Genomic DNA, 26,663 nt, shown 5'->3' with positions numbered 1-26,663 from the left:
TTTTGATTTTTTTTGACATTTTATTTAAATCATTTGTTTTGAAAGTAAAACATATTTTGTGTTTCAATTTTAGTTCTTTTCGCATGCTTGATTCGTCTATTTTCATCGATACTCGAACAAGATTAAAAATTTATGTTTTGTTTTCGTCATCAATCAATTATACCAAAAAAATCGAACACTTAGTTCTACAAATAAGAAAGAGGGAAAAAATTATAATATATTTTAAAAGGAGCAAAAAATATTTAAAAATAAAAATTTTGAGTGGGAGTAAAAAAAAAAGATTAAAACAAAAAATCCAAAAAACTGATAAAAAAAGTAAAAAAAATATATATATATATATAAACTTTTTTAAAAAAAATTCGTGGCACATCATCTTCTACCGTGGGGATGCTACTGCCACTTGATGGAGTGTGGGATTTAATACTCGTGACATAATTTAGTGACACAATTAATAACGATTTTCGAGAAAGCTGAATAATGGAAATGTATATGAAATAAATCAAAAATCCCAAAAAAAATTAGTCACATTAGATTTCACTTACTAGTAGCTTTTTCCGACGAAAATTGATCGTGTTTGAAGAAAATGAACCAAAATAATCAATTATAAAAAGATAATGTAACAAGATTAAAAATTTTAAAATTAATGGACTAAAATTCAAAAATAGTAAAGATACTTAAAAAAATAAAAAAATTAAACATTGAAGCCGCAAAATTTGAAACATACTTTTAGCTAAAAGACATCTATTATAAAATTTTAGCCCATTAAATATATATTATTTTTATATTTTAAATTACGAAATACTGGCAGGAGCCGTATATGGTTTGTTTTGTGTGCATGCAAAGTTGATCACCTTGAACGATTAAAGGTCAGAAAAGAACAGCTGCTCCCAATTCTCTGGATATCCTCATAACTTTCTTCAATGGCAGCTATCCTGTATATTGTGTGGGTGGATGATGATGTGTACGTACATATATACATACACGTACTGTGCGTGTAAGTGTTGCTGTATGTCACTCACACAAATACACACACAAGAACGTACAAATGAATGCTCCACTCATTCAACTTTATGACATGCAAGAGAAATAACCCGACTGCGGCACTGATATGCGACCAAAAAGATCATTTTTTGCGCTTTTCTACTTAATATTTGATAAATTTCAGAAATTCATGAAGCTTTAACGAACTTATCGCATTATTTAATGTTACCACGAATTGTCGCCTCCGGAATTGACTCTTGGGTCACTTCGAAGATCAGAAATTGACTCGTGGGCGGTGGGCTTATCTCTTTCCTTTATAAAAACCACCCTCACCTCCAAGAAAATGCATCAAGCTCTAGCAGTTAACCTTGAAACGGGAAGTTCACGAATGGCGACGTCACAAATTTCATCCGGTTGTGCTGCAGCAATGTGGCGGCGCTGCCTGGGGTCGGCCTTCCGCACCGCCTTTGCATGCTCGATTGTGGGAGGTGTCACCCTTTACGGTCCGGAATCAGTTATCCAACAAGTAGCATTTCCCGCATTTTCATACGCGACGGTGATTATTATAGTCACTGATGCCAGCTTAGGCGACACCTTACGCAGCTGCTGGCTGGCGTTTTACGGCACCGTGTTAGGGGTTTGTCCGGCGGTCCTCAGCCTGTCTCTGATAGGTCCGACGAAGCTGAATACAGGAACCACGGCTGCCGTGGTGGCTATAAGTGCTTTCGTGGTGGCGCTGCCGGAGAACACTCACTTGATATCGAAGCGTATAGCACTTGGGCAGATTGTTATTGTGTATGTTATTGCTTATATTAAGGGTACGGAGACGGAGGTTATTATGCATCCTGTCCGTGTGGCGGCGAGCACCGCCATTGGGGTGGTGGCTTGCGTGTTGGCCTTGCTGTTTCCTGTGCCTGGTCTGGCCTTTTTCGAGGTAATTAAATGCAAGTAGTGGAGAACAAATCATGGTACACCGTACACGTGTTATTGCATTGCACCTTGCATGAAGCATATCAGTGTCTCCATGCATATATAATTGTCATTTTCAATAATAAACTATATTCATGAGAATTGATATATATCGGTGAACAATTTCCCGCATCTCAGGTGAGAGAAAATTTCAAACTCTATTTGGGAAATGCTTCCGAAAGGTTGAAACTTCTTATGAAGGCGTTCTCTTCCGAAGACGGCACATTTCAAAACGGATTGATCTCTCAAGCCAAGTTCTTGAATATCAATGCAAGCAAACTTCTCCGAAACATCGAGTTGAAGCAAGTAAGCCTAAAAATAGTTTTACATTTCACGATACATCACGACAGTGATGAGCGAGAAGTTCTGGAAATTAACAAGTTACTTTGGAATTATTCTGAACAGGATATCATGAAATGGGAGCCAACCATGTTATTTAAACCCTTCCAAAAAATTCAGGCAAAAATCTGAGAAATCTCGAAACAGCCTTGAAGGGAATGGAAATATCTTTAACAAATTGCACTGAATTTCCTGTCAAGATGTTAGGCTCTGAACTCAAGAATGATGTAGCTTTAATGGAGGAGGAATTCTTGAATCAAGTTAAGAACATAGCTGTCGAAAAAACCACTCTACCCCAGTCTGACATGGTCACGGATTCAAACCTCCTTCCAACACTTCAAACCAGTTGTGTCCCATTCACAATCAAAGATTTACCCTCGTTGTTCTTTATATTCTGCTTAAAACTTATTCATTTCAAACCAGCGCAGTCCATTTCACCAGATGTTCCATCCAAACAAGGATTAACTGAATTAGAGAAAAAGAAAGGAAGTTTCTTCACAAAGATGAAGGGTAAAAATCTCATTATAATTAGAAAAAGGAGACTAATGCAAGCTTTGAGATGCTCGTTTTCTTTAGGACTCGCGGTTCTGTTTGGCTTGATTTATAACAGAGACGAAGGATACTGGGCGGGGCTAATAGTGGCTATAAGCTATGCAGCTGCAAGAGAAGCAACATTTAGAGTTTCAAATGTTAAATATCAAGGGACTGTATTGGGGACTGTATATGGACTAATGGGATGTTTTCTTTTCGACTATGGAAAGATAAGGTTTGTTTCTCTCATCCCATGGTTCATTTTCTGCAGTTTTCTGCGCACCAGCAAAATGTACGGACATGCAGGTGCAATTTCTGCTGTTATAGGGGCGGTTCTGATATTGGGAAGGGATAATTTCGGGTCCCCGAGTGAATTCGCCATAGCCAGAATCGTGGAAACTTTCATCGGTTTATCTTGTTCTATAATGGTGGATATGATGTTGCAGCCTAAAAGAGCTGCTGTTCTTGCTAAAGTCCAGCTTTCGGAGAATCTCCAAATGTTGCAAGAATCTGTGGGATCGATAAGTCTAACGTCCACGAACAAATCTAGTACTGAAGAAATGCAAAAGAGGCTGAAAATTCACGTAAATGAGCTCGGAAAGTTCATCGAAGAAGCTGAAGTGGAACCCAATTTTTGGTTCTTGCCTTTTCATAGTGCTTGCTACAAAAAGTTAAAAGGGTCCTTGTCAAAAATGGCGGATTTCTTGCTTTTCGAGAGCTGCGCGATTGAAGTTATAAAACAAGAGTCAAGAAAAGTCGACGACAAAATCTTGAAAGAGGTAGTCGCTAAGTTAGAAGCCGATTTCAAGGTTTTGAAACATGCAATTTGCTCTAGAATAAAGGTTCTTGAGGAGGTTACTTTAGTAAAATCTCTAACGAAACTAGAAAATGAATATGACAAGATGAAGAGCTCCCTCGATATCGAGTTGGGAAAATCGTCGATCGCGTAGTGCGATCCAATGGTCAAGATTCGATGATAATGAGACGAAGAAAAGTACAAATTCTTTTCTTCAACATTTGGATGAAATTAAGAATATGGGAGTGGATAAAGATGTGGCGAAAATCAAGCAGGAAGTCATGTTGAGTTTGAGTGCTTTGTTTTTCTGCGTGAATGGTGTTTTTAAAGAGACTAAAGAGATGGAGAAGGGAATTAAAGAACTTGTGCAATGGGAGAATCCCTTTAACCAAGTAGATTTGCATGTCATTTTATGCAAGGTCCATGCATTAAGAAATAGTCCAACAATGCGAATGTTAAGCTAATATTTTTTTGTTAGATGTTACACTAACAGCAATCAGCGAGTTATTTTATTTTTCAAAAATTATAATATTATTGTATCATCTAATTAAATCAAACAGTTTGACATTATCAGATAATATTTTTCAAATTTGATAACAAAAATGCACGATGTTCCATTTACATATTTTAAGTATTCAATAATCGTAATTCTTTCTGTTGTTCCATCTCCAGATTAGCAAGCACCAGATCTGTAGCATTCATGTCAACAAAGTGCTGAATTTGATCATCTGGTTAAGTCTCCGTTCTTTTGCTGTTATATTTCCTCCACTATTTAAAGTTTCCCAGAGAATTATTATTCATATTAATTTCTATAACAAGCAAGTCACTAAAATATGATGTTTTATTTTAATTATTATCTATTTTTTAGTACTTATTTTTCATTTTAAATTTTTTAATGTCTTTTGGTTGGTAGAATAAAATACTTTTTTTTTTTTGTTGGGAATAAGATAAATTATGATCAATAGAACTCATTTTATTGTTAAACTAGTTTGTGGTATGAAATTTGTTATTATTCAATAATTCAATTTAAAAGAAATGCCAAGTAAACCGTATCATAATCTTAGAAATATTGAATCAAATTTTTTGGGACTGAGAATTGGCATCATTTAGGACTCTGAACTCTTATCATTTTCTAAAAACAATTTCCTTGGCATAGATTTAATATTTGAGAATATTTCCTCGTACCTTGCATTATATTACAGTTGCAGCATTCATCGAGATCGTTCCATCTTGAACAAACAGAAATGGCAGAAAGTGCAGTAAAAAGAACTATGATGATTGATGACCCATCTGTGAAGACCAGTTTCGATAGCCATTTGTGGGTTACTGTTTCAGAGAACTTCAATTTAGAACATCTTTTGCGAAACATCATTAATCATCTTGCTGATTAAGTCAAGCTTCAACCACCTCAAAATCTGGAGGCAATCCAATTTACAGTTTTCTCAAGGATGGAACATATTTGATATATTGTTTGTACTCGATGATATATGGAAAATAGATGCATGGGAATCCAACAGAGATGAGTTTCCAAGAAAGAGTGCGTGCTCGACGCCGAATCATAATCGCCACACGCTTATACAACATAGGCGATGCTGCTTGTTGTGAGACCAATGGCAATTTGTATCATTTAGATCTTTTGGCTAATGAAAAATCAGAAGAATTGTTTTACAGAAAATCATTTTCAGGAAATTCTTGTTTCGGACAACCGAAACAAAAATAATCATTATTTTAATTTTTCAAAATCCGATATTGATTTATTGAAATTTTAGAAAGCATTAACAAGAAAATATTATCTTAATAGAAGAGACATTTTCAATTAGACATGGGATTGAAACTAAACTCGAAATTAATTTATTTAGTACAGTCAAAAGTTTCAAAGGATAGGAACTAGATTAAAAGGATTACCTTTTTTTGGTGTATTAATTATATGAAAATTATTGGGTCGATATATAAAATAACTCAATTTGTGAATTTCCATCAACACTTTATTCCATCGCCGATTTTTTTTAAAATAAAGTAAAATAGATTAAAACCAAGAGATAAAATGGCATCCAAATACTTTATGAACCTCGCATAACAGAAAAACAGTAAATCACGACCAAATTCATCTCCTTCAAGTTTCAAAAATCAAATATTGTTTTCTAACTTGGACAAAGAAACATGCGACGACAAGGGCACAAAAGGCCCATTTTTTGTCTTAAAAAAAATCCTTGATTGGTGTCTAATTCTCCAAACTTGCCCTCGTCTAGGTTTCTTGATATGCCATCAATGTGGAATTCCAATAACACAAAATGAATGGCATAGCAAACAAATTTTATGTATCAAATAACAAAAACAACAAGTACAATCTTGTTCTAGCAAGCTTTCATAAGTAAAGGTCTCATTTCAATATTTAAATATACTTAAAAAAATGTAGAAATAAGAAAGAATAAAAGAAAAGAAGCCGTCACGCTACATCCCCAATAACTATTTGCAAATTCAGAATTTACAGAGTTCAACTTAAATCTTACCATATGCTACAGCCTCAAAAAGTTCACATCAAAATCATCCCCTGGAATTACCATGCCGTTGGGTTCTAAAGTAGCCAAGAAGTTGTTGAGCCTGGAAGAGTAAAAAAATGATGAATATGCAATGTAATATGGATAGATATATCATACAAAAAGGAAGGTATATGGTGAATTCGGATATAAAAGAACTTAGCTTAAAAAAGCTGATGGATACGGAAGTTAGAATGCATCTTTGTTTTTAAATAGACATTGAAGGAGAAACAAGAACTGTAAAATTATGATTTCAACTTTGTATGCATTCAAAAACACGCAGTAACCAATCAAACACCTTTAAAACACTCTTTCAAATATTTGAATTTTGAACACTAGTCGGGTAAGTTCTAGTTTAATATACCCTCACCTTTTCTCTAGCTCTTGGTGTCCCAGATTGCGACAAGGCCACCAGCGGAGGAACGGCACCTTCCTGGAGAACCATGTTGCAAAATCTACTGCTGTTAGTGCACAACTGCAGGAGAGCAGCAGCTGCATTCTCTTTACCTCGTCCAGAGCCCAACTCGACAACTTCAACTAAGACAGGTATTCCTCCTTCCTGACCAATCGAGGCTCTTCCCTCGTGAATTGTTGCAAGATTAGATAACACAGCCACTGCCTTGTCGACCATTCCAAATGCAGGGTCCATCAAGTCTACTAGGTACTTCACTGCACCGGCCTGCACAATACGAGCCTTGTTCTCATGATTGATCGACAGGTTAAATAAGGCGGTGGCTGCATCTTTCTTGCCTCTCGGAGTTCCATGTCCCAGTAAATCCACCAAAGGTACGATTGCTCCTGATCTTCCAATCTTGACTTTGTTTTCTTCGATTACCGATAGGCTGAAGAGGGTCGCAGCAGAGTTCTCCTTCGCTTCGGGACTTCCAGTCTCAAGGACGTGAATCAGGGGTTCGATGGCATTAGCATTCGCAATGGCGGTCTTGTTGTTATCATTAATTGATAAGTTGAGAAGAGCAGTAACAGCATTTTCTTGTACAGCTGAGTCTTCCGAACGTAGTAAATCGACCAGCAGGTTGATAGCCCCGCAATTCGCAATTACAACTCGATTGTCCATGTTATGCTTAGCAAGTAACCGGATTTTTTCCGTTGCTTTTATCTGTGCATCAAGGGAACTACTCTTGAGGTCCTCAACCAGCTGCTTAACTTGTGTTTCAACCTCCAACAATTCAGCCCTCATTTCTACAGTAGGAGAAGAAACTACTCTTGGAACAAACCTCTCGGATGGTCTGCGCCAAATTGGTTGGCTACGAGTCCTTGTCTCTATCCTATGCAGGTAATCTGGCTCTCTTTGCGGGACACTTACGTTTGCAGCAGGTTGGGGCTCTGCTGCAAGCTCTCCAGAAGCATCACTACAATAAGCATGTGATACCACATCATTGCCGTCAACTTCTGTTCCTTGGGACACAACAGAATTGTAAACAGTGCTGGATGCTGAATTAGTTCGGATATGGGCCTGTGGTGATTGTTCATCAGTACCAGAGGTACAATTTCTAGATTGGGATGTCAAGAGAAGACCGCCTGAGTTTAAACTTCTCTCGTCTGAGTGGTCCAACCGGTCTTCAAAACTTCTAGGGGACACTCGTCCAGATTCCAACCCGTTTTCACTTACAGCAGCATCTGCAAGCGAATCCTCTGAAAATGAACGGGGATGAGATGGAGAGATTCCCTCTCTTTGGATTGCAGTAGACGAGATTGAGCTCTTTGCAAGAGAACCTGAAGAGCGATCAGGTGTCCTAGAATTATAAACCTTCCTCATCCTACCAGACTCGGCATTTGCAAGTACTGAAGAAGGCTGGTTCAAGCTCATATATTTTGTCGGATCAGGCAGTTTCACATTGTTTGATTCACACCAATTTGCAATGAGCGCCTTAACAGTGTAATTAGGAATAAGATTTGTGTGTGCTAGGGTATGCTTTGTTTTTGGGCACACAGTAAGCCCGAGATCTATCCAATTACGAATAAAGGCTCGCTCATATGTTTGCCCAGATGCAACAATAACAGGATCAGTCATGAGTTCAAGTGAGAGAGGACAACAAAAATCAGCAGGTATTGGAACAGGATTACAGGTTTGGGACTGTTTCATCTTAACGAGGAGGTCATGCATGTGGGTAACCAGTGCAATCATTTGCTCTATATACTCAGCTTCACCATTTTTTTCAGCTTGTTCAGCATTTTCTTTCAATTTCTCAAGAGAGACACCCTCGATTAGGAGTTCCTGGTTCGACGTCAAACTCAAGCTATTGGTAATCTTTTCCAGGCTTTCGGAACTTGCACCAGAGCTCTCCATGTTATCCTTCATAGCCTTTTCTATTATTGGTGAAGTTTGTTCAAATTTTATACGCTTAAATTTCTGTACAAAGAGATTAAATCAGTAGTAACAACGGCACACTAAATTTACCCCATTCTTCAATCCTGGGTTCTTACATGCATACTTTTCTAGATGTAGAAAACAAGGAAAAAATTAACAACATGCCAGCCATTACCTCGAGACACGCAGCACTAAGCTCAGATGGCAAGGTTTGATCAGAAGACTTCAGCAACTCAAGAATTTCCAAACAATGAATTCGAGCATTCACAATAAGTGATTCGACTTGTAAAACCTGGAGATCAAGCAAAGATCAACCATTATAAATTTATTTTACACGAATGATAGAAGTTTTAAGACAATAGGTTCAATAATAATGAAAACAGAAACCAAAAAAATATCCCCATCTACCGTCCATCTTTCTTTTATCAGTGTTTTTTTCACTCCGTTGCATAAACAAGGTACAAACCAAAGTTAAATGAGAGCTGTTATCACTTACAAAGTAAATTTTACTCATCAACGGTTTCCAGTTTGCAAATATTTCTCTCAATTCATCAACAGACTGCTGGAGACCTGAGACTGCTTTTCGCAATATTTCATCAGAAATAATTTCATGCATCGGCAATGGAATGAAATATAGGCTTTAACAACTTCAGCATCTCTTCAATCCTTGGACAATATCTCTGAATTAGTTCGTTGTTCATGCTTTCACATGATGCTAATTCAGAAAGACTCTCGATGCCATTGAGAAGCGATTTTAGCAAAAAAATCTCCATCATCTGATACATCAAAAGAACTACAGGTTACTAAACATAAAGGAAAGAAAAAGCATAGGAGAAAATCTCCAAACAAACTTGAGATGCAAAAACTACAAGGAAAAGCCGTTGCTGATAAAGCACATAAGAACAAGCAAACTACTTCATTCAAATAAGAAACAAATTAAACAAAAACAGATCTTGTCATCTTGCTATAACTACTAGTTCTTTTGATAAATAAAGCGCAACAACAGGTCAACAAGAACCACAAAGAGCAAACACAGAGACACTAAAAATTGTTACAAGTTCTCTCAAATGCACGTCTCATATAATCCACCGGTGTTCTCCCAGACAAGAAGTCACTAACTCTAGAAAGTGTTCGTGAGAGGAGATTCCTAAGTTCGTGCTTTAATTGAGTTGGAGCAATATGCCACCAAAGCCCATCGGCCTGTAAACTATAGAGTGCTAACCAAAAACCTGAAGTAAGATAAAGTAAAAAAATAACCACTACAAATTTGGGAACAAATGAAATTTCAACAGTGAAAGTTCGTTCTAGTACTCAGAACTGGATAGGATAATCTACAGATTACGTGCAAAAAGAGGGGGAAATCCTTTCCAAACAACCCTAAAAAATCTGATAACTCAGCACCATCACCACCAATGCCTCAATATTGTGACTCTACAAACATTATGAAAGAAATTCTTTGATTATTAATTTAAGTTGCTGATGGTTCATTCAATGAGTAAGTTTTGTAATCACTGAACCATTAGCTAAGTCACACATGCAGGGAGGGCTGCCAGCTGTGGTCCGTAGGAGATGGATGTGCGACAGATGGACCAGAGGACGAAGGAAATGAGATTCATTAAAGCTAAAGAGACCAAGGTTCCGTGAAGGGGGTTTGAAATCTAGTGCTGCATTACATGACAATGCCATGGAAAATATACTGCAATGACCATGACTGAGTCAACGACATGTGATGGGGTGGAGAGAAGTCCATCCGGAAATGGTAATGTCAGATGCACGAGAAGGCAACTATATAGTATCAGAGTAGGTATAGCACTGAAACGAATTTTCACAATAAACCAATTGCTAAGCATAAAAGGTTAGGGTCAACATTCAACATTCCAAATTAATACCACCCTCAACTGCAAAATCGTATCACATAAATACATATAAATCAAAAGGGAGTCAATTGAAGTTCAATAAACACATGCACAATATATAGTTCCAACAGACGGACTACACCAAGAACACAGACACGAATTCATCCACCCATGCAACTACAGATATACAACTGCATAAGTATAGTTTTACATAGCAACAAATGTCAAATTCCGAATGATTCCAATCCTGAATAATAAAAAAGCAACAATTTTGCCACCACTACAGAGAAATGACATATCTTGACTGAAATTTGAAAACACAAGAAAATCAAGCGATCTAATTCAAAACACCAAACCAAATTCATGAGCAGCCGAAATGAGATTGCATTTACCCCTTGAATCACTACGCCTAAGCAGCACACAAAAGAATTAGCAACTTATCGACCAAACTTCACGTCAAAAGTACCCAGCATCCTGTCCAATTGACAACTCATTCGATCAAACAAATAAAAGTAAGTCATAAACAGCCCTTCCATTCACAGTTCGCAAACTAGCTTAATTGTAATAACACATGACAACTTAAAATAATCAAAGCTCGCGGAGGTAAAGCAACATCTGTGAAATACGAATTACTACAGAAAATGTAATAATGTATAGAAAATTGAGAATTTTGGCTCGGAAGAAAGTAAATTAGGGTTTTGGGGACCGATCAGATACCATACAAGCACTTGGTTTTTCTCCTCTGGCTTCCCTTAGCACGATCCAGCTTCTGAATCCCTCCGGGTTTGGATTTCCTGCTCTCCCGTCCACGGCATTTAGTTTAACATTGTTTTTGACGTCGGTGAGCTCGAAGCATGTGATTCTGTCCCACGCCTGACTAAAAAATTGAATTTTAAAACAATAATATGTTTATAATTTATTTATGGAAAAAAATAATACCTATATAGTGACGAAGCCACATGCAAGTATACCCGAGTTAAAAAAGCCTTGGTGATCTAATTTTTTTTTTATAATGTAAATTTTGTATAATTTTGAAATAATATGAGATTAGTCTAGGTAGATCAATTTAAAATATTAAAAGATTCTAGAGTTTAAAATTCTAGTTCAGACATAACCATATTTTTTGCTGCGCCAATATATAGTAATAGTAATTGATGAGATGACACTCACTTATTGAATACAATAGAATATAAAAAATTATATATCCAATAGATAACTACCACACTATCGATTCTTATAGATAAAATGACTGTCACTTATTGAACCATCTAAAATTAAAAATCAATTAAACGGGGTAAATTTTTGAATGTAAATATGATAACATTTAAAAATACATGAAGCTCAATGTCGTACAATTCGTATTAAATAGTTTAAAAAATTTATTGTTTGGATGAGACGGGAAATGTAAATCCTGTTGGTAATATTTACGAAATCTATAAATTCATAATTAAAATATTTTGACCATTTTCTTGTTCCACATATATCAAAAATTACAACCAGTACCCCCATATGTACGGATGTCTATTACACTTTACTATTCGGGAGGAACCACATCAAATTTGACACACTAGACCTGAGAATCGCATCGTTCAATGTAGAATCATGATCCTTATCACAAATAAAAAGAAAAAAATTATATTGATTGTTCATCGACAAAAGCTAGCGGCAAAAACAAAATTGATTCTTTAAAGGAAATAAAATTATAGATCGGGTAAAATCAATCTTCATCATCGGAATCATCAAACTTTATCTTTGTAGCTTTGGGAGCATTAGAATCAATTTCTTTGAAATGGGCACCGTATAACTTGGATTCCTGCACGAAGTTTACAATCAGATAATGCTATGTATCACACGCTAATTAGTTCTGTAGTCTATAGATGATTGCAGATATCCTGCAATCGCTCTTAAATCAAGTTGAAGGAGTTGGTATAGAGTTCGGGTGCACAATCTCGTGGATGCGAGAGAAGGATAAATCTTGAGCACGAGCTCGAGCTCGAGTGAATTTGTCTAAAGAGCATCAACCAACTACAAAAAATTATAATTTCGTTTATAATAAATCTTATAAAAAAGATAATGTAGGTGTAATGATATAATTAACTAATATAATAAAAAATGTTATTTCAGTTTTCTAGACCATCATGTAAACAATCTTGAAGCCTGACTAGCGAGCTCGGCTCGTGTATCAAACTAAGTCCCTTACGCCAATTCGCGAGCTTATATCACTAACACAAGCTTGTGTTCAAGCTTCGTTGGGGCTCAATTTTTAAGTTGGGCTAGGCAACTTGATAGTTTACCCCTCTCCCGAGAAAATCTAGTCAATCTACAGTACACAAAAGGGTAACATAACTAGCAGTGTGCTACAAAAGATGCTTCCCAACCAAATAAAGTTGGAAAAAATATCTGCAAAGCCTATTTTGGCCCCTACTAAGAAACGATATGCTCACCTTTTTCTTTACATGCGTCCCGAATTTTAGCAAGGAATCAGGTACAACCTGCTGAGCTTCCCTAAGAACGTTTACCAACTCCCCAGCAAGTCCCTGACAAGAGTTTAATAATATTGGTGTCATACACTAAATATAGAAAAATGATGTTCCAAAGAAGAAGATTGGTATATTTTCACTATCAAGATTAGAACATACCTTGTTCTCCTTCGTGAAGAAAGTGTGAGCCACTCCCTTCTTACCAGCGCGTCCAGTCCTACCAATTCTGTGCACATAATCCTCTGCTGTAAGAGGAAAACTGTAGTTTATCACAACTTCAACATCGGGAATATCCAAACCTCGAGCAGCAACATCAGTTGCTATCTGTAGAAATGAAAAACAAACGAGGTTCTGAAATTAATGGTCATTGTTAGGCAGCTCATCTTTATGTGGAGGCTGAAGCTGAACAGCTCATTTTTGTTTACTTGGTAGTGAGGACGGACAAAGGTTTAGTATCTATTAGTAATTTTATTTAATCAAATTGAAAAAATGATTACTTACCATTAGTGGACTTGATCCCTCCTTAAACAATGACAATGCCTGTGTCCTTGCATGTTGTGCTTTATCGCCGCTTATAGAAACAACTTTCCAACCCCTGGAAAAGAAAAATAAACAGAAAGTGTAAATAATGCAACTTAATAAAAGGTGAGATTAGAGATAATTAATCTCCAATCCTGAACCTGCAGATCAAGAAACTTATCCGCAAAAGTCATGCCTCATTTAGCAGGGAAAATTAACGTGTAAATCAAATCACCTTTTGTGAAGCATATTCTCAACCCTTGATGCTTCCTTCTTGTACAAAACAAAAACCAAAACTCTATTCCTGCAACAGGTTAAAATCCCAAATAAGAAAAATTTGGATAACAGCTGTTAATAAGAAATAATCCACGCTCACTTTCTCTAGTAGGCATATATAAACAAAAATAATTTTTGATCTTTCAAAATTTTAATAAAAGAAGAAAAAGGTAAAAAGATAGAGCCAACTGATAATACACATAAATGTTATGGAAAGTTTCACACATCATTTCAACAAGTAGGAGTCCTTAACTTGCAAGTCCAATTCCACAAATTTGGGATCAAGCTGAGATCAGATAGCACAACACTCGGAAGGGGATTTTGTCCACAAAATGAAGGTGGCAAAAACATTGTTAATATACATAGAGGAGATCTTTCTTCACATAACTAATGTAGCAAAGAAATTAATAATATGTGCATGTATATATATATATATAAATAAATAAATACATGCACACACACATACACACATATATATGCATATTTCAGTAAACTTACTTTCTAGACTTGTGGTATTTTTCTAGCAAATTCTGCAAGCGTTCATCACGTGCTCGATCCTCCAGCACCTATAACATCAAGGAAAATAAAAGCTAACTCCAAATAAGCATTCAAAAAATATCGAGACACTCTTGGTCCATGCTAGTCCTTCTATAGTATCATCTCTCAGCCATACCTCCACTATTTGCAGGACATCATGGTTGGCAGCTAAATCTTCTGAACCCACAACCACCTGAAACATGGTTGCTTTAACATTAAAAGGAAAGAAATAAGGTAGGTGGTAATGTAACTCCCGCATAAAATGTATACCTTAACCGGGGAGGGATCCATGAATTCTTGAGCTAATTGATGCACAGGTAGTGGCCACGTTGCACTGAACATTGCCATTTGGCGAACTGCGTAGAAAAGCCACACGAAATTACAAGTAAAATCAGGAAAAGAGAAGAAGAAAGACCGAGAAAATCAAACTAGCTAAAGGTGTATGAAAGTATAAATATAATGAAAACATAAGGTCGAGACATTTACTTATTTGGAGCCAAAACGGAATCGTTATCATAAGTGGCTAAGTTTAATGACATACCAGAACATGTTTGACTTAATATTGAGCGAACCTCGGGTTCAAATCCCATGTCAAGCATTCGATCAGCTTCATCCAAGACCTATATTGTAAATCATAGAAAAACACTTTTGAGTCATGTTTAGAAGTTATACGAGCATTTAAATAGACATGCATTTCACATTCCAACTAAAAATGGGTTAAGCAAGCACAAACAAAAAGTTAAAAAAAGTTAATCGTCTTATATGCAATTTCAGATGCCGAAGCACTTGGCTAGAAAGTGTTTTATCAAGCAGACCTTTTCTAAAGTACTTTTCTTCAGAAAAAAATAGAAGCAATTTCATGTTTAGATACAGTAGTCACTAGTAAAAAAGAGCTATTTCCTAATTCTTTAAACGGAAGCCCTAAGGGGCACTGAGGCATATTTGATTACTTTTGGCTTTTTAATTGCTATTTTAAATAAAAGACCAACCCACACTACCTTTTTTTAAGGGAAAAAAACTTGATATTCTAAGAAAAGCTGCTGCATTCAAACACTCTCATATGAAAAGGGGACAAATCTTAATCCAGGTTCTTGCCTAAAATAATAGATATGATCTGAATGACAAATTCCTATTGATGGTATAACACATCTGAATATCATCATGACTAAATAAAAAGCATATCATGCTATGCTAAACTCATCAGTGGCTAAGTTTGTTCCACGAGACATCAATGTTTCACAAATAGACATTCTAGTTATATGTGATTGGATAAGTAATTCCAACATATAAAGTGATTTGATGCCTATTTGAATTGGAATTCGAGAAAATCTTACACCACTATAAACTGACTCTTAATAATTCTCTCTCAAATAACCCCATACTTGTTGCCTAAATGAACACTGTAAAGAAGAATACTGAAGTCAATGAAATCAACATGTAGCCTGCAGGGGAAAAACAAAACCCCGGCCAACTGAGAATGCAATTTACCTTTTTCAATATACGCTTTAAAATCAATGACATAGCAGAATACTTTTGTCACATACCACGTAAGAAACCTCCTTTAGACGGCACACTCCCATTTCAATCAAGTCCTTTAGACGACCAGGTGTCCCAATCACAATGTCCTAATGTAGATCCATATACGAGAGGCTGAGTTAATGATGTGCATTAATTAAATATATACATGTAAAAGCTGGTTAGAGTGATACATGTGACACAATAAACAAGGACTATAATCTCACTTGACAATTACGAAAATAAATCCCATTAAGACATGCCAGATGCATGATAACTTTATATCCCACATATACAATACACCAATTCAAACATGATGTGCATACTGATTGCTGCATACACTATATATATGCCTCCAGAAGTGCAATCTGTGGGAAATCATCAAGTGATTTGTCTTCAATGTATTATTCATTTTTACCCTCAAATTAGAGCATATTGTTCAATAGCTACTTTTAGAACTTATAAAGGTTTTCTGAAATACATATTCCCAGTCATAACTTTTCCACACCAGAGAGGAAATGAGGTGATAAAACCTTGTGTACAGATGGTAAAAGAGCCAGTTCTATGACAAATTTAACCGTCATGCGTTGAAACAAACAAAAGAGAACAGACCTCCGAAAATCATGTTCTTGAGGGGTTAAAAGATCAATTTGTATACATCACGAGGCTTCAGGATTCGGAACTATTTTTAATTATTGCAAGTTAGTTACAATTGAACATCAAAATTACAGAGAGCAGGTTTGGATCATCAGAAAAATATATACTTTCTAAGTTGACACAAAATGGATTCAAGATTGCCGCAAACTTACCACCCCAGATTTTAGAGCAGATATTTGGGGTCCTTTTGAAGTTCCTCCATATATACAGACTGACTGCACTCCACAAGGCCTCCCAGCATCACAAAGAACATCCGAAATCTAACACAAAGAGGAACCATAATTATTGTTTCTGCACCACTCACAACGATTTTCCGAGCAGCTCATATTCATAATGTGCATCCGAAAGGTAACACGCAAATGGCAACAAGCCATTAGCAATCATCAGGTGGGAGGAGGTGCGTGCACAGTAAATCCATCCCTTCCCCTGCATAAAAATAAATCCATCCAGCATCCACAAATTGCATTTTGTATTGGGACTACAATATCCGTGAAGAACACTGTCTATTTAAAGTTTGTTTCTCCCAAAAAACACAGAAACCCAAAACCTGATTTTGGGTACAGAAACCAAGAGTTTGAACACGTCATTTTCACATGCACTTATAACCACGATATAAGGTCAGCATGGAAAAGACTCAATTAGGATGGGAAGTTCTAACTGGCATTGCCAAAATCAGTTCTCTCAGATTAATGCACGTGTAACAAGACCAATTAATGTGTGCAGTAAAATATAAATATTTGCTTAATAATCAAAAGAATTGCACATTCACTGGTACATATCACAAGACTTTTACAGTACCGTTACGCATAAGGGAGAACTTACTTGTTGAGCTAGCTCCCTTGTAGGCGAAAGAACAAGGCAAAGTGGATTCCTTTTCACAGCAATTTTACTTTTTCGTCTGCTTAATACATTCATAATAGCAGGAACTCCAAATGCCAGTGTTTTACCTGATAAACCAACGACAAACTGTTAGAACAAAAGCACAATGTAAACTCATATGCCTTGAGCAAATACAGATTAACACGAAAATTTTACCAGACCCAGTGGCTGCTATTCCAATAAAATCACGACCATCGAGGAGAAAAGGCCATGAATGGGACTGAATTGGTGACGGTTTATTAAAATTCTTACAACATTCCAGGACCTCATTCGGGAGCCCTGATTCGGCAAAAGAAATCAACGTTGCGTATTTAGAATCTTTCACATTCTTTCCGGATACCACGACTCCACTGCCATGTCTAATCTCCTCAGTGACATTATCCGAACCTACTCCACTACAATTCTCCAGTTTTCTCAGTGATTCAATTATGCCATTATTCGCACTTTCGGTCTCCACTCTTTCGTCTTTTTTCTTTTTCTTTTTTGTTATAGAAATCTCAGCTGACCCGTTCAGTACCTCTGCAACTTCTTCTTGCTTTTCTTTGTTTTTCTTCTTCTTCAAAATATTCACGGTTTCAGTACCCGGTTCAGCTTCATTTTCTTCAATCTTTCTCTTTTGCTTGTTCCTTTTCTTTTTCTGCAGCTTGATTTCACCATTTTCCGTCGAGGCTTCTGCGTCAATTTTGTGGCCACCCATTACTAGTGCGGAAAGAAAGATTGGAACTTGGAACACAAAACCCTAGACGGAGGAGGGGGGGAGCAATTCTCTGATTTCTCTAGGGTTCTGGGTCTGAAGCCTCGAGGCCCTGTTTGGCAATTTGCCTAGTTGCCTTCATAAACATGTATCATTATTATTATTTTAAAAAAAACATGTATTATTGTTGTTTAAAAAAAATTAAAACAAAATTTTGTTTTCTGTAAATTGTTTATTTTTATTTTTGATATTGATAGTATATCTCATATTTCTATATACTAACGATATTTATATAATTATGTCTCTTGTGAGATGATCTCACTAATTTTTATCTGTGAGAGGAGTCAACCCTACCGATATTTACCATAAAAAGTAATATTATTAGCATAAAAAGTAATATTTTCATGGATGATCTAAATAAGAGATTTAATCCACGAAATTGATCTGTGAGACCGTCTAATAAGAGTTTTTGTGTATTTATATATACTAACGAAACAAAAGACGTATACGAGCTATATACATAATAATAATCATTATGTATATGAATTATGATCACAATCATCCATAGATCGTGTTGATTCATATAATTTTATTATATTTTTTAATTATTATTTGGATAAATGTAAATTATATTTAATATTTAATTTGTAGAGATAATATTTGAATTTTTAATTTGAATTAGATAATATAATAATTAGTAAATGATATGAAAAATATTATTTATTAGAGTATTTTATGAAAAAAAAAATTATTGATATCACATGATCGTACTACTAAAATGGCACCGTGAATGGCTATTATTATATTACTACTATGTACCTTAAATAATCATAACATAACTAGAATGGAATAATTAATTATTTAGGAGAAGATCGTTACATTAAATATATTTTCTGATATAAAAAACATAATACGATAATGTCATTCAAAAAGAAAATTATGTAAAATGTTACTTTTTAGTTTTTAAGTGAATTTTTTAGACCGACATTCATAAATAAACCCATATAATATCGCAAATTTTTAATTCTATTCTGTCAGAGAGCAAAAAATATTGATTCTCTGAAACATAAATAAATCGAACTAAAGTGAACATATAAAATAGTAACAAAAAATTAAAATTATCGTATAATGAATTAAAGTATAATATATAATAATATGCATCCAAAATTTTTAACTCCCAGACAATATATGTGCTCTTGTAACAAGTTAAATCAATGGAAAAATTTTGTGTATACTGGTGAATTTAAGGGATTACTTGTGTACTATACCAAATTGTTAAAAAGACTTGAGTTGTTATTAATTGCAAACGATTTCGACACAAAAACACTAATGCGACGATCTTATGGATCAATTTTATTCGATGAATCTTTTTTTCGGGTAACTCATGAAAAAAAAAATGTGTATATGTGAATTTCGATTTAAATTCAAATTAATTTTTTTATTTTGTTTCTATCATACACTAATTGTGTTCTTGTACAACATAATGGTATAAAAGACGGTCACATGTAAGCCCAAGCTATAAGGACCTATTGTGCAGTCATATATGCCCAAGCTCAGGACGTGACATAATGGTATAAAAGACGGTCACAGGTAAGGAACGCCGTGAAATAAGTGTTATGCAAGGCAAAGTGCTACGTCCAGGTGAGACAGAGACGGATTTATTCAAGGGCTGAACTGGCGACGGTTTTTCAGAAACCGTCGCTAATATTTGCGACGGTTTTAGTAAAACCGTCGCCGATGTGGATCGGCGACGGTTTTAATTCAAACAGTCGCTATTAGCGACCGTTTTTTGAAAAAACGTTGCTAATAGCGACGGTTGTTTCAAAAATCGTCGTACAACAATGTCTTAGTCCAATCAAGTCCCGTCCATTTACGAGGATATGACCAAATTCATCCCATATCCTCTGATCCACCCAACCTCAATTCTACAAAATTTCTCTCCCAAGTCCCAAGCCCTTTAGCGACAGAATAGAATTGCGGACTCCCGAAGAAATCGAATTGCTCATCGGCAAGACAACAATCCATGTAAGAATCGGTTTTACATTATTTATTTTGTTTTTTTATAGCTTCTCTGTGCGTGATTTGTGGTTTCTTGATTGTTTGTTGTTGAGTTATTGATTGACTATTACTTGTTTATTTGTTTAATAATTATTTTATTCTTGTTTAGGATTATAGCTTGAACTATTTCAAAATGGAACATCAATAGAACATCATTACCACTTTGATGTTTTTAATGCAGCAATAGATTTCATTTTGATGGAGTTAAATACTCGGTTCAATGAGTTATCGGTGGAACTTCTTTCTCTTAGTACAGCTTTAGATCCTAAAAATTCATTTGACTCATTTAACAGTGATGATATTTGCAAGCTTGCGAAGAAGTTTTATCCTAGAGATTTTTCACAGCTCAAGAAATTGTTGATTTGGAGTATGAATTGATACATTATAAACTTGATGTGATGCAGAATTTAAAGGTTTCTACACTTGTTGAGTTGTGTCAGCAATTGACCGAGAGTGGACGGTCAAGTGTTTATGTTATGTTGACTAGATTGATTCATCTTGTTTTGACATTACCTGTGTCTACTGCCACTACTGAGCGGGCTTTTTCAGCAATGAAGCATGTGAAGACGGCACTTCGCAATAAAATGGAGGATGACTTTCTTGCCGATTGTTTGACACTCTATATTGAACGAGATTTAGCTAAACATATTGATGTAAAATCTATTATTGATGAATTTTATGTTTTAAAATCTCGTAGGGTACAACTTCGTTGAACGATATAATGTAAATTTTTTTTAATAATATATAACTTATCATATTGAGTTCAAGTCCCCCCAACTTTTATTCCTGGATCCGTCCCTGAGGTGAGACATCTCTTAAATCTGTGTGGCAAAGTGTTGTATGATGAGAGTCGTCTTTTAAACCTGTAGAAGGCACCTCTAGGTTTTTTGCGCTAGTAGATCGAGGGGTTAGGCTGCGATGAGGACGTCGCGTTCTGAAGAAGGGTGTTTGCGATACCTCTTGTCCCACGTGATAAATTTAAATATTTAAAATGAGTTTAAAATGTGTTACAATGAACTTCTATAGTAAGTTAAGTTAATTACTTTCGTAAAACGATGATAATACGAAATAGTTGTTATAGTGGTCCTAATCACACAGACGCGGGCCCGAACTCGAGACTTGACTGATCTAAAATGTGTTGATTGAGATTATTTCACGGTTTAAAATTTTTTATTTACATAATTGCTGAATTTTGATAAGTATCGAGTGTTAGATCATATATCATTACAATTTTAAATTTTATTTAAAAAACTACTTCAAAAAAATAAAAATAAAAATAAAAATGTTTTCCAAATTTTTTGAAACTCATTGAATCGAATGCCCGATAAAAGGATACAATGAATATTTGCCACGTATGGGAAGATCCTGCCATGTGATAAAGACAAAGTCGCAGGGACACGATATCGATTTAAGGAGGGCTGAAATTTTGGTCTCACCCTCTTTTCCCGTTATAGTAGTTCGGGTTCGATCTCATCCAACCTCATAGTTTAGGAATTATAAAAAAAGAATTAAAAATTCGGTAATATTATAGTGACCTAATTATTATTACGTTGATTATATATATAGATTGTAGATTGAGTTGGTCTCATGTGAGACCGTCTCACGGATCAAAATCTGTGAGACGGGTCAACCCTACCCATATTCACAATGAAATGTAATACTGTTAGCATAAAAAATAATACTTTTTCATGGATAATCCAAATAAAAGATCCGTCTTACAAATATAACCCGTGAGACCGTCTCACATAAATTTTTGCTTTATAGACTACAGCGAGTGTGGTGATTTATGGGAATTCAAAATTTAAAACTTTAATTAACAAATGTACCCATCGTCTATTTTGTATACCTTTCGAATGTTTGTGATTGGAAAGAGCTAGCTTACATCCACCTGGAGCCACGAACCCTGGCAAAAAACAAATGACAACATTACAAGAGGAAAACTAAGATAATATTTAAAAAATAACTAGCTTGCATCAGGACATGGTAAAACTCAAATTAACTATTTTATATGACGAGACAAGTCTAGCACATTTTGACATACATACCTTAAACTTATATTTATTCACATAATAATTTGATCAGATTTTTTAAATTTATTTTGGACATATAGTATAATGCATCAATTTCAATACATTTATTATACTCAAATATTGCAGTAAAAACACACCTGACAACTTCTTCCATAAACATTGGACAAACATTATAAAAAAATAATGGAAAATTTTCGAATTGGTGACATATGGAATTTTTTAAGGAAAACTAAACATCCACATTTTCAGCTCTGCAAAATCACACGGATAAGGTGATTTATCATCAAATAGAAAATATAGGAACTCAGATCATTGTTGTATTCCCGATGCTTTTCTTTTTTAGGTCTTGTTACGTTAGCATACTTGCTGAGAAAAAGAAATATCGTGATTGAATTTCAGGTTCTTTATCCACATATCACTGGAGTACTTGTTCACGTTTTGTATTTGTTTCATTCTTTATAAGGAATATGGTAAAATTGCGTCAATGCAACTAAATTATTTTGCTGCGTGCTGTACAGTTCACGGTGAGTTCGACTATTAATGCCGTCAATGCAACTAAATTATTTTGCTGTGTGCTGTACAGTTCACGGTGAGTTCGACTATTAATGTCATTTCCAATCAGAGAATCCTGCTCTTAGTGTTATTAGTTTGTAAAAGTGATATAGCCCGTCTTTTAAGAATCAGTCACATATGTTCATATTCCGTGGTTCATGGTGTAAATGATGCTAACAAGTTTGCTAAACTAGTTTGAAAAAGAAACAAACCGTCTTCAAAATTGGCTGGAATACACGCATTGACTTTTTTTCAATGGGAATAATTTCACTCTTCAATTAATCCACGTGTCGATAAATTGTTGGTTTGACCATCCTTTGAAACTTCAAAACACGCAACTTTTATAAGATTCAGACCATTCGAAGAACCAAATAAAGTTCGATAGTAGATCCTTCTCCCAGCTCAGGATTCCCTTTTTTTCTCTTCTTTTGGCTCTGCGCGTGCATATGATAAACTACCGTTTCTGACCAGGAAAGATACCATGATGAAATCCCATAAATTATTGAGCATAAACACCGTTTTCTGGATTCTTTGTAGCTTACTGGTCTCCCAAGTCGCATGCCTTGACACCATAAAACAAGGGGAACAGCTGAATTTTACTTCTCAATTAGTTTCTCAAAGAAATAATTTCACCTTGGGGTTCTATACACCACAAGACAGTAACGAGAGTTACGTAGCCGTATGGTACACGGCTCGCGATTCCTTTCCGGTGTGGATTGGCAATAGGAATAATGCTGTTGGCAACGACTCCAGCCCCTTTCTTACGATAACTGACACCGGTGCGTTGATTATCGTGCACCATGGAGGAAACGACCCTATCACGCTATATGCAGGCGGGGCGAGCCGTAACGCGTCTGCGACTTTGTTGGAGTCGGGGAATTTTGTGGTAACCGATGGCTCTTCAGGCACTGTTTTGTGGCAGAGTTTTGATTATCCGACTGATACATTACTTCCGGGGATGAAACTCGGATTGGACCACAGGACCGGGAGAAAATGGACACTCACTTCTTGGTTTGGGGATAACAATCCTGCGTCTGGTCCTTTCACGCTGGAATGGGATACGAGTGCACGCGGACTTGTGGTTAGACGACGAGGGGTGGTTTATTGGACTGGTGGTGCGATGAAGGATTATTATGGCGAGTCGGTCGATTTTAAGTATCAAGTCAAGACTTTTGAGAACTTGAATTTTGACCCGGATCCGTTTAACTGGAACTATAACTTTACAAATGTAACGACTCAGGACGAGGAATATTTTGCCTATTCGCTTTTCCAAGATCCGCGCTGGACACCTGAAGACCGGAAGGTTATTTCAGGATGGAGACTGGTCTATACGGGGGACATTTCCGACACTGATAATCTCAGGCCTTACATCGTAATGGTTAGTCTTTGTTATGGTTATCGTCCTATTGGTTATAAAGGGTGTGATCTTTGGCAACAGCCGACGTGCAGGAATAGTCGTGAGACATTTGTTTTGAGGTCTGGCAGCTTTTTAGAGAGAAGTGGACTTGTTGCTTCTTCGGTTGACGTTAAGAATTCGAGCCTAAGTTTTAGCGACTGTCGGGAGAATTGCTGGAATAACTGCGACTGTTTCGGATTTTATGGGTATGAATCCGGGTGCATTTATTGGACAGGCAAAGATTTGCAGTTTCGGCAGAGTCTCGATGGCTCTGAAGTTCGAAAATATGTCATTAGTTCTATATCTTCGGATAAAGGTAAGTTGAAATAAATTCCTGCTAATTGACCAGTCGAGAAAATTGGTAGCATAGAAATGAGAACTCAAATTTCATGTTTCGTAACTCACAAGAACACGAATGTTCCAACAATGTTAAATCCTAAGTTCTCACTGTACTGAGATGAGAACTAATCCCACTTGTAAACTTAATGGCAGGTGCGAGTAAGCGGAGACGGATAATCATTGCGGTAGTAGTTCCTATAGGGCTGCTTTTTTTGGGCACAGCTCTGTTTCTTCTGCTAAGGTTTAGGCAAGGTAAGATTCTGGTATTTGATTATTGTCAAACGTAGATATAGCAAAAGGATGGATTTCATTTATATTCAAGTCAAATTATCTGTACAAGTACTATTATATGTATCAGTTGAAGGATCCCTTTACTGACGTAAGCTAGCCAACAAATGAAAAACGTTGAACAAAAGAAAATGAACGACTTTGACTCAACGGCAAAGAATGAAGCACTAAAATAGAGCACAACTTCACTGATATGCAAGCATCATTTTGTTCAATTAATTTCAAATTCTTCCGAGATCTTTATTTCCATTTGGTGTCGATGATCATCTAACAGGGAAAAAAAGAGAGGAAGAAGTGCAGGAACTCCTGACATTAGAGGGTTATACTGGCACATATGAGCTTGAAGATGGAGGAGCAAAGGGCCATGATCTTAGACTCTTCACATATGCATCTATTCTTGCTGCTACAGATAACTTCTCCTCTAAGAATAAACTGGGAGAGGGTGGTTTTGGCCCAGTTTATAAGGTATAAAAATAATAATTACTCGATTTCTTTGAATATTAAATGAACATTCTTGATTAAAATTTATCTACTTGATGATGCATCCCTCTTTTGATGTCATTTTTCTAAAAAAATTCTGTTTACAGGGCGTGACACCTGAAAGGCACCACATAGCAGTAAAGGTTCTGTCACGAAGCTCAGGACAGGGATTGCTTGAGTTTAAAAACGAGCTAATACTTATTTCAAAATTACAACATATCAACCTTGTGAAACTAATAGGCTTCTCCATTCATGGAGATGATAAAATTATAGTATATGACTACATGCCTAACAAGAGTCTCGACGTCTTTCTATTCGGTATGTAACTTTTATTTTCCTAGTATCAATTAAAGAACAACAGATCTAGATACCCAGTACATAAGACAATATCTGTTTTTATGGCATAACAGATTCATCCAAGAGGGGGCTACTGGATTGGATCAAACGTTTCACTATTATCGAAGGGATTGCTCAAGGACTACTATATCTACACAAGTACTCGCGCCTGAGGATAGTTCATCGAGACCTGAAGTCAGGTAACATATTACTTGATGAAGGTATGAATCCCAAGATTTCTGATTTTGGTCTCGCAAGAATCTTTAAGCAAAGTACCAGTGAAGCCAACACAGAAAGGCGTGTTGGGACCTAGTAAGAAACATATTATCATCCCTCTATACAATAATTTTTGAAGTTCTTTATTTTCCTGATTTTGATAGAATGCTCTGCATTTGTAGTGGTTATATGGCACCTGAGTATGCAATGCAGGGGATATTTTCTTTGAAATCAGATGTTTACAGTTTTGGAGTTCTTGTTCTTGAGATTGTGAGTGGCAGAAAAAACAACAGCTTCCACGACATTCAAGGACCTCTAAATCTTGTGGAACATGTAAGCATTTTTTACCATCGAACCTTTTTACATTTCCCTTTAAACACGTCCCTCTTTCTCGTTACGTTTCTGGCTTCGTCCTGCAATTATTTACCCTCAAAACAACCACCAAATTTTCTCATTCTTCAGGCTTGGGAGCTATGGAGCAATGATTCTGCTGCAGAATTGATGGATCCAACACTGAGGGGTTCATGCAATATTCAACAACTACACAGATGCATTCATATCGGCCTTTTGTGTGTCGAGAATAATGTGGTTGACCGGCCGAGCATAGAAGATGTTACATCCATGTTGAAAAATGAAATGAAGGATATTCCCATGCCCAAGAATCCAGCTTTCATCACAAGAAATAGCGTGATTGAATTGAATAAGAAGATATCACCACAAAATAACTACTCAGTCAATGAAATCTCACTTACTCAAACAGAAGAAGGAAGATAAATTCTTAGTTTAAATTGGTATTGCAGTTTATTGAATTTTCTTGCTGTTGTTTCAATATTGGTCAAGCATTATTATTTGTAAAAGGTGGTGTTAATTCAGACAGGGACATGTAAGTCACTGAAGTGGTAAAGGTGAAGTGTATGTGTGAGAAAAATGAAAAGCGTGTAATTTTATCACCCGTTGGAGGAGATACCTGAAAATACAAGTGTGCTTTTTTTATTTCCAGTGCGTCGGTATTTAAGTTACGGTAAAACAAAATCTTGGCCACCCATGGCAATGCTCCTAGGGTACTATCCTTC

At 36.0% G+C, this 26,663-nt stretch overlaps 4 protein-coding genes across 4 annotated transcripts; 2 read left to right on the top strand and 2 right to left on the bottom strand.

The window, feature by feature from the left end:
• The first annotated feature begins 1,116 nt into the window (after positions 1 to 1,116).
• Positions 1,117 to 3,770, top strand: LOC140828611 (uncharacterized). Its single transcript, XM_073191547.1, has 3 exons — positions 1,117 to 1,915; positions 2,089 to 2,256; positions 2,391 to 3,770. Exons 1-3 carry the CDS (start codon positions 1,325 to 1,327, stop codon positions 3,768 to 3,770), a joined length of 2,139 nt encoding a protein of 712 aa, XP_073047648.1. The 5' UTR covers positions 1,117 to 1,324.
• Positions 3,771 to 5,917: 2,147 nt separating this feature from the next.
• Positions 5,918 to 11,211, bottom strand: LOC140825123 (U-box domain-containing protein 4-like). Its single transcript, XM_073186682.1, is given in 7 exon segments — positions 5,918 to 6,217; positions 6,524 to 8,524; positions 8,658 to 8,774; positions 8,979 to 9,092; positions 9,094 to 9,258; positions 10,731 to 10,812; positions 11,056 to 11,211. Coding segments are annotated over 5 exon segments (2,454 nt in total). The 5' UTR covers positions 10,731 to 10,812; positions 11,056 to 11,211; the 3' UTR covers positions 5,918 to 6,160.
• A 571-nt stretch (positions 11,212 to 11,782) lies between these two features.
• On the bottom strand, positions 11,783 to 18,016 carry LOC140825122 (DEAD-box ATP-dependent RNA helicase 5). The gene is made up of 13 exons (XM_073186681.1): positions 17,358 to 18,016; positions 17,145 to 17,269; positions 16,475 to 16,582; positions 15,695 to 15,775; positions 14,692 to 14,770; positions 14,421 to 14,506; positions 14,287 to 14,343; positions 14,112 to 14,179; positions 13,573 to 13,641; positions 13,320 to 13,413; positions 12,978 to 13,142; positions 12,783 to 12,875; positions 11,783 to 12,151 (listed from the first exon to the last, which is right to left on the bottom strand). The coding sequence occupies exons 1-13, from the start codon at positions 17,896 to 17,898 to the stop codon at positions 12,056 to 12,058; spliced, it is 1,662 nt and encodes a 553-aa protein (XP_073042782.1). The 5' UTR covers positions 17,899 to 18,016; the 3' UTR covers positions 11,783 to 12,055.
• A 4,836-nt stretch (positions 18,017 to 22,852) lies between these two features.
• LOC140825121 (G-type lectin S-receptor-like serine/threonine-protein kinase At1g67520) lies at positions 22,853 to 26,585 on the top strand. The gene is made up of 7 exons (XM_073186680.1): positions 22,853 to 24,247; positions 24,424 to 24,522; positions 24,833 to 25,023; positions 25,146 to 25,356; positions 25,449 to 25,686; positions 25,773 to 25,923; positions 26,053 to 26,585. Exons 1-7 carry the CDS (start codon positions 23,017 to 23,019, stop codon positions 26,362 to 26,364), a joined length of 2,433 nt encoding a protein of 810 aa, XP_073042781.1. The 5' UTR covers positions 22,853 to 23,016; the 3' UTR covers positions 26,365 to 26,585.
• Positions 26,586 to 26,663: the final 78 nt, after the last annotated feature.

Source organism: Primulina eburnea, chromosome 3 (assembly GCF_022965805.1).
Source record: "Primulina eburnea isolate SZY01 chromosome 3, ASM2296580v1, whole genome shotgun sequence".
Lineage (NCBI taxonomy): Eukaryota > Viridiplantae > Streptophyta > Magnoliopsida > Lamiales > Gesneriaceae > Primulina > Primulina eburnea.
The sequence above is the reverse complement of the archived record's forward strand: the minus strand, read 5'-3'. Positions and strand labels throughout refer to the sequence as shown.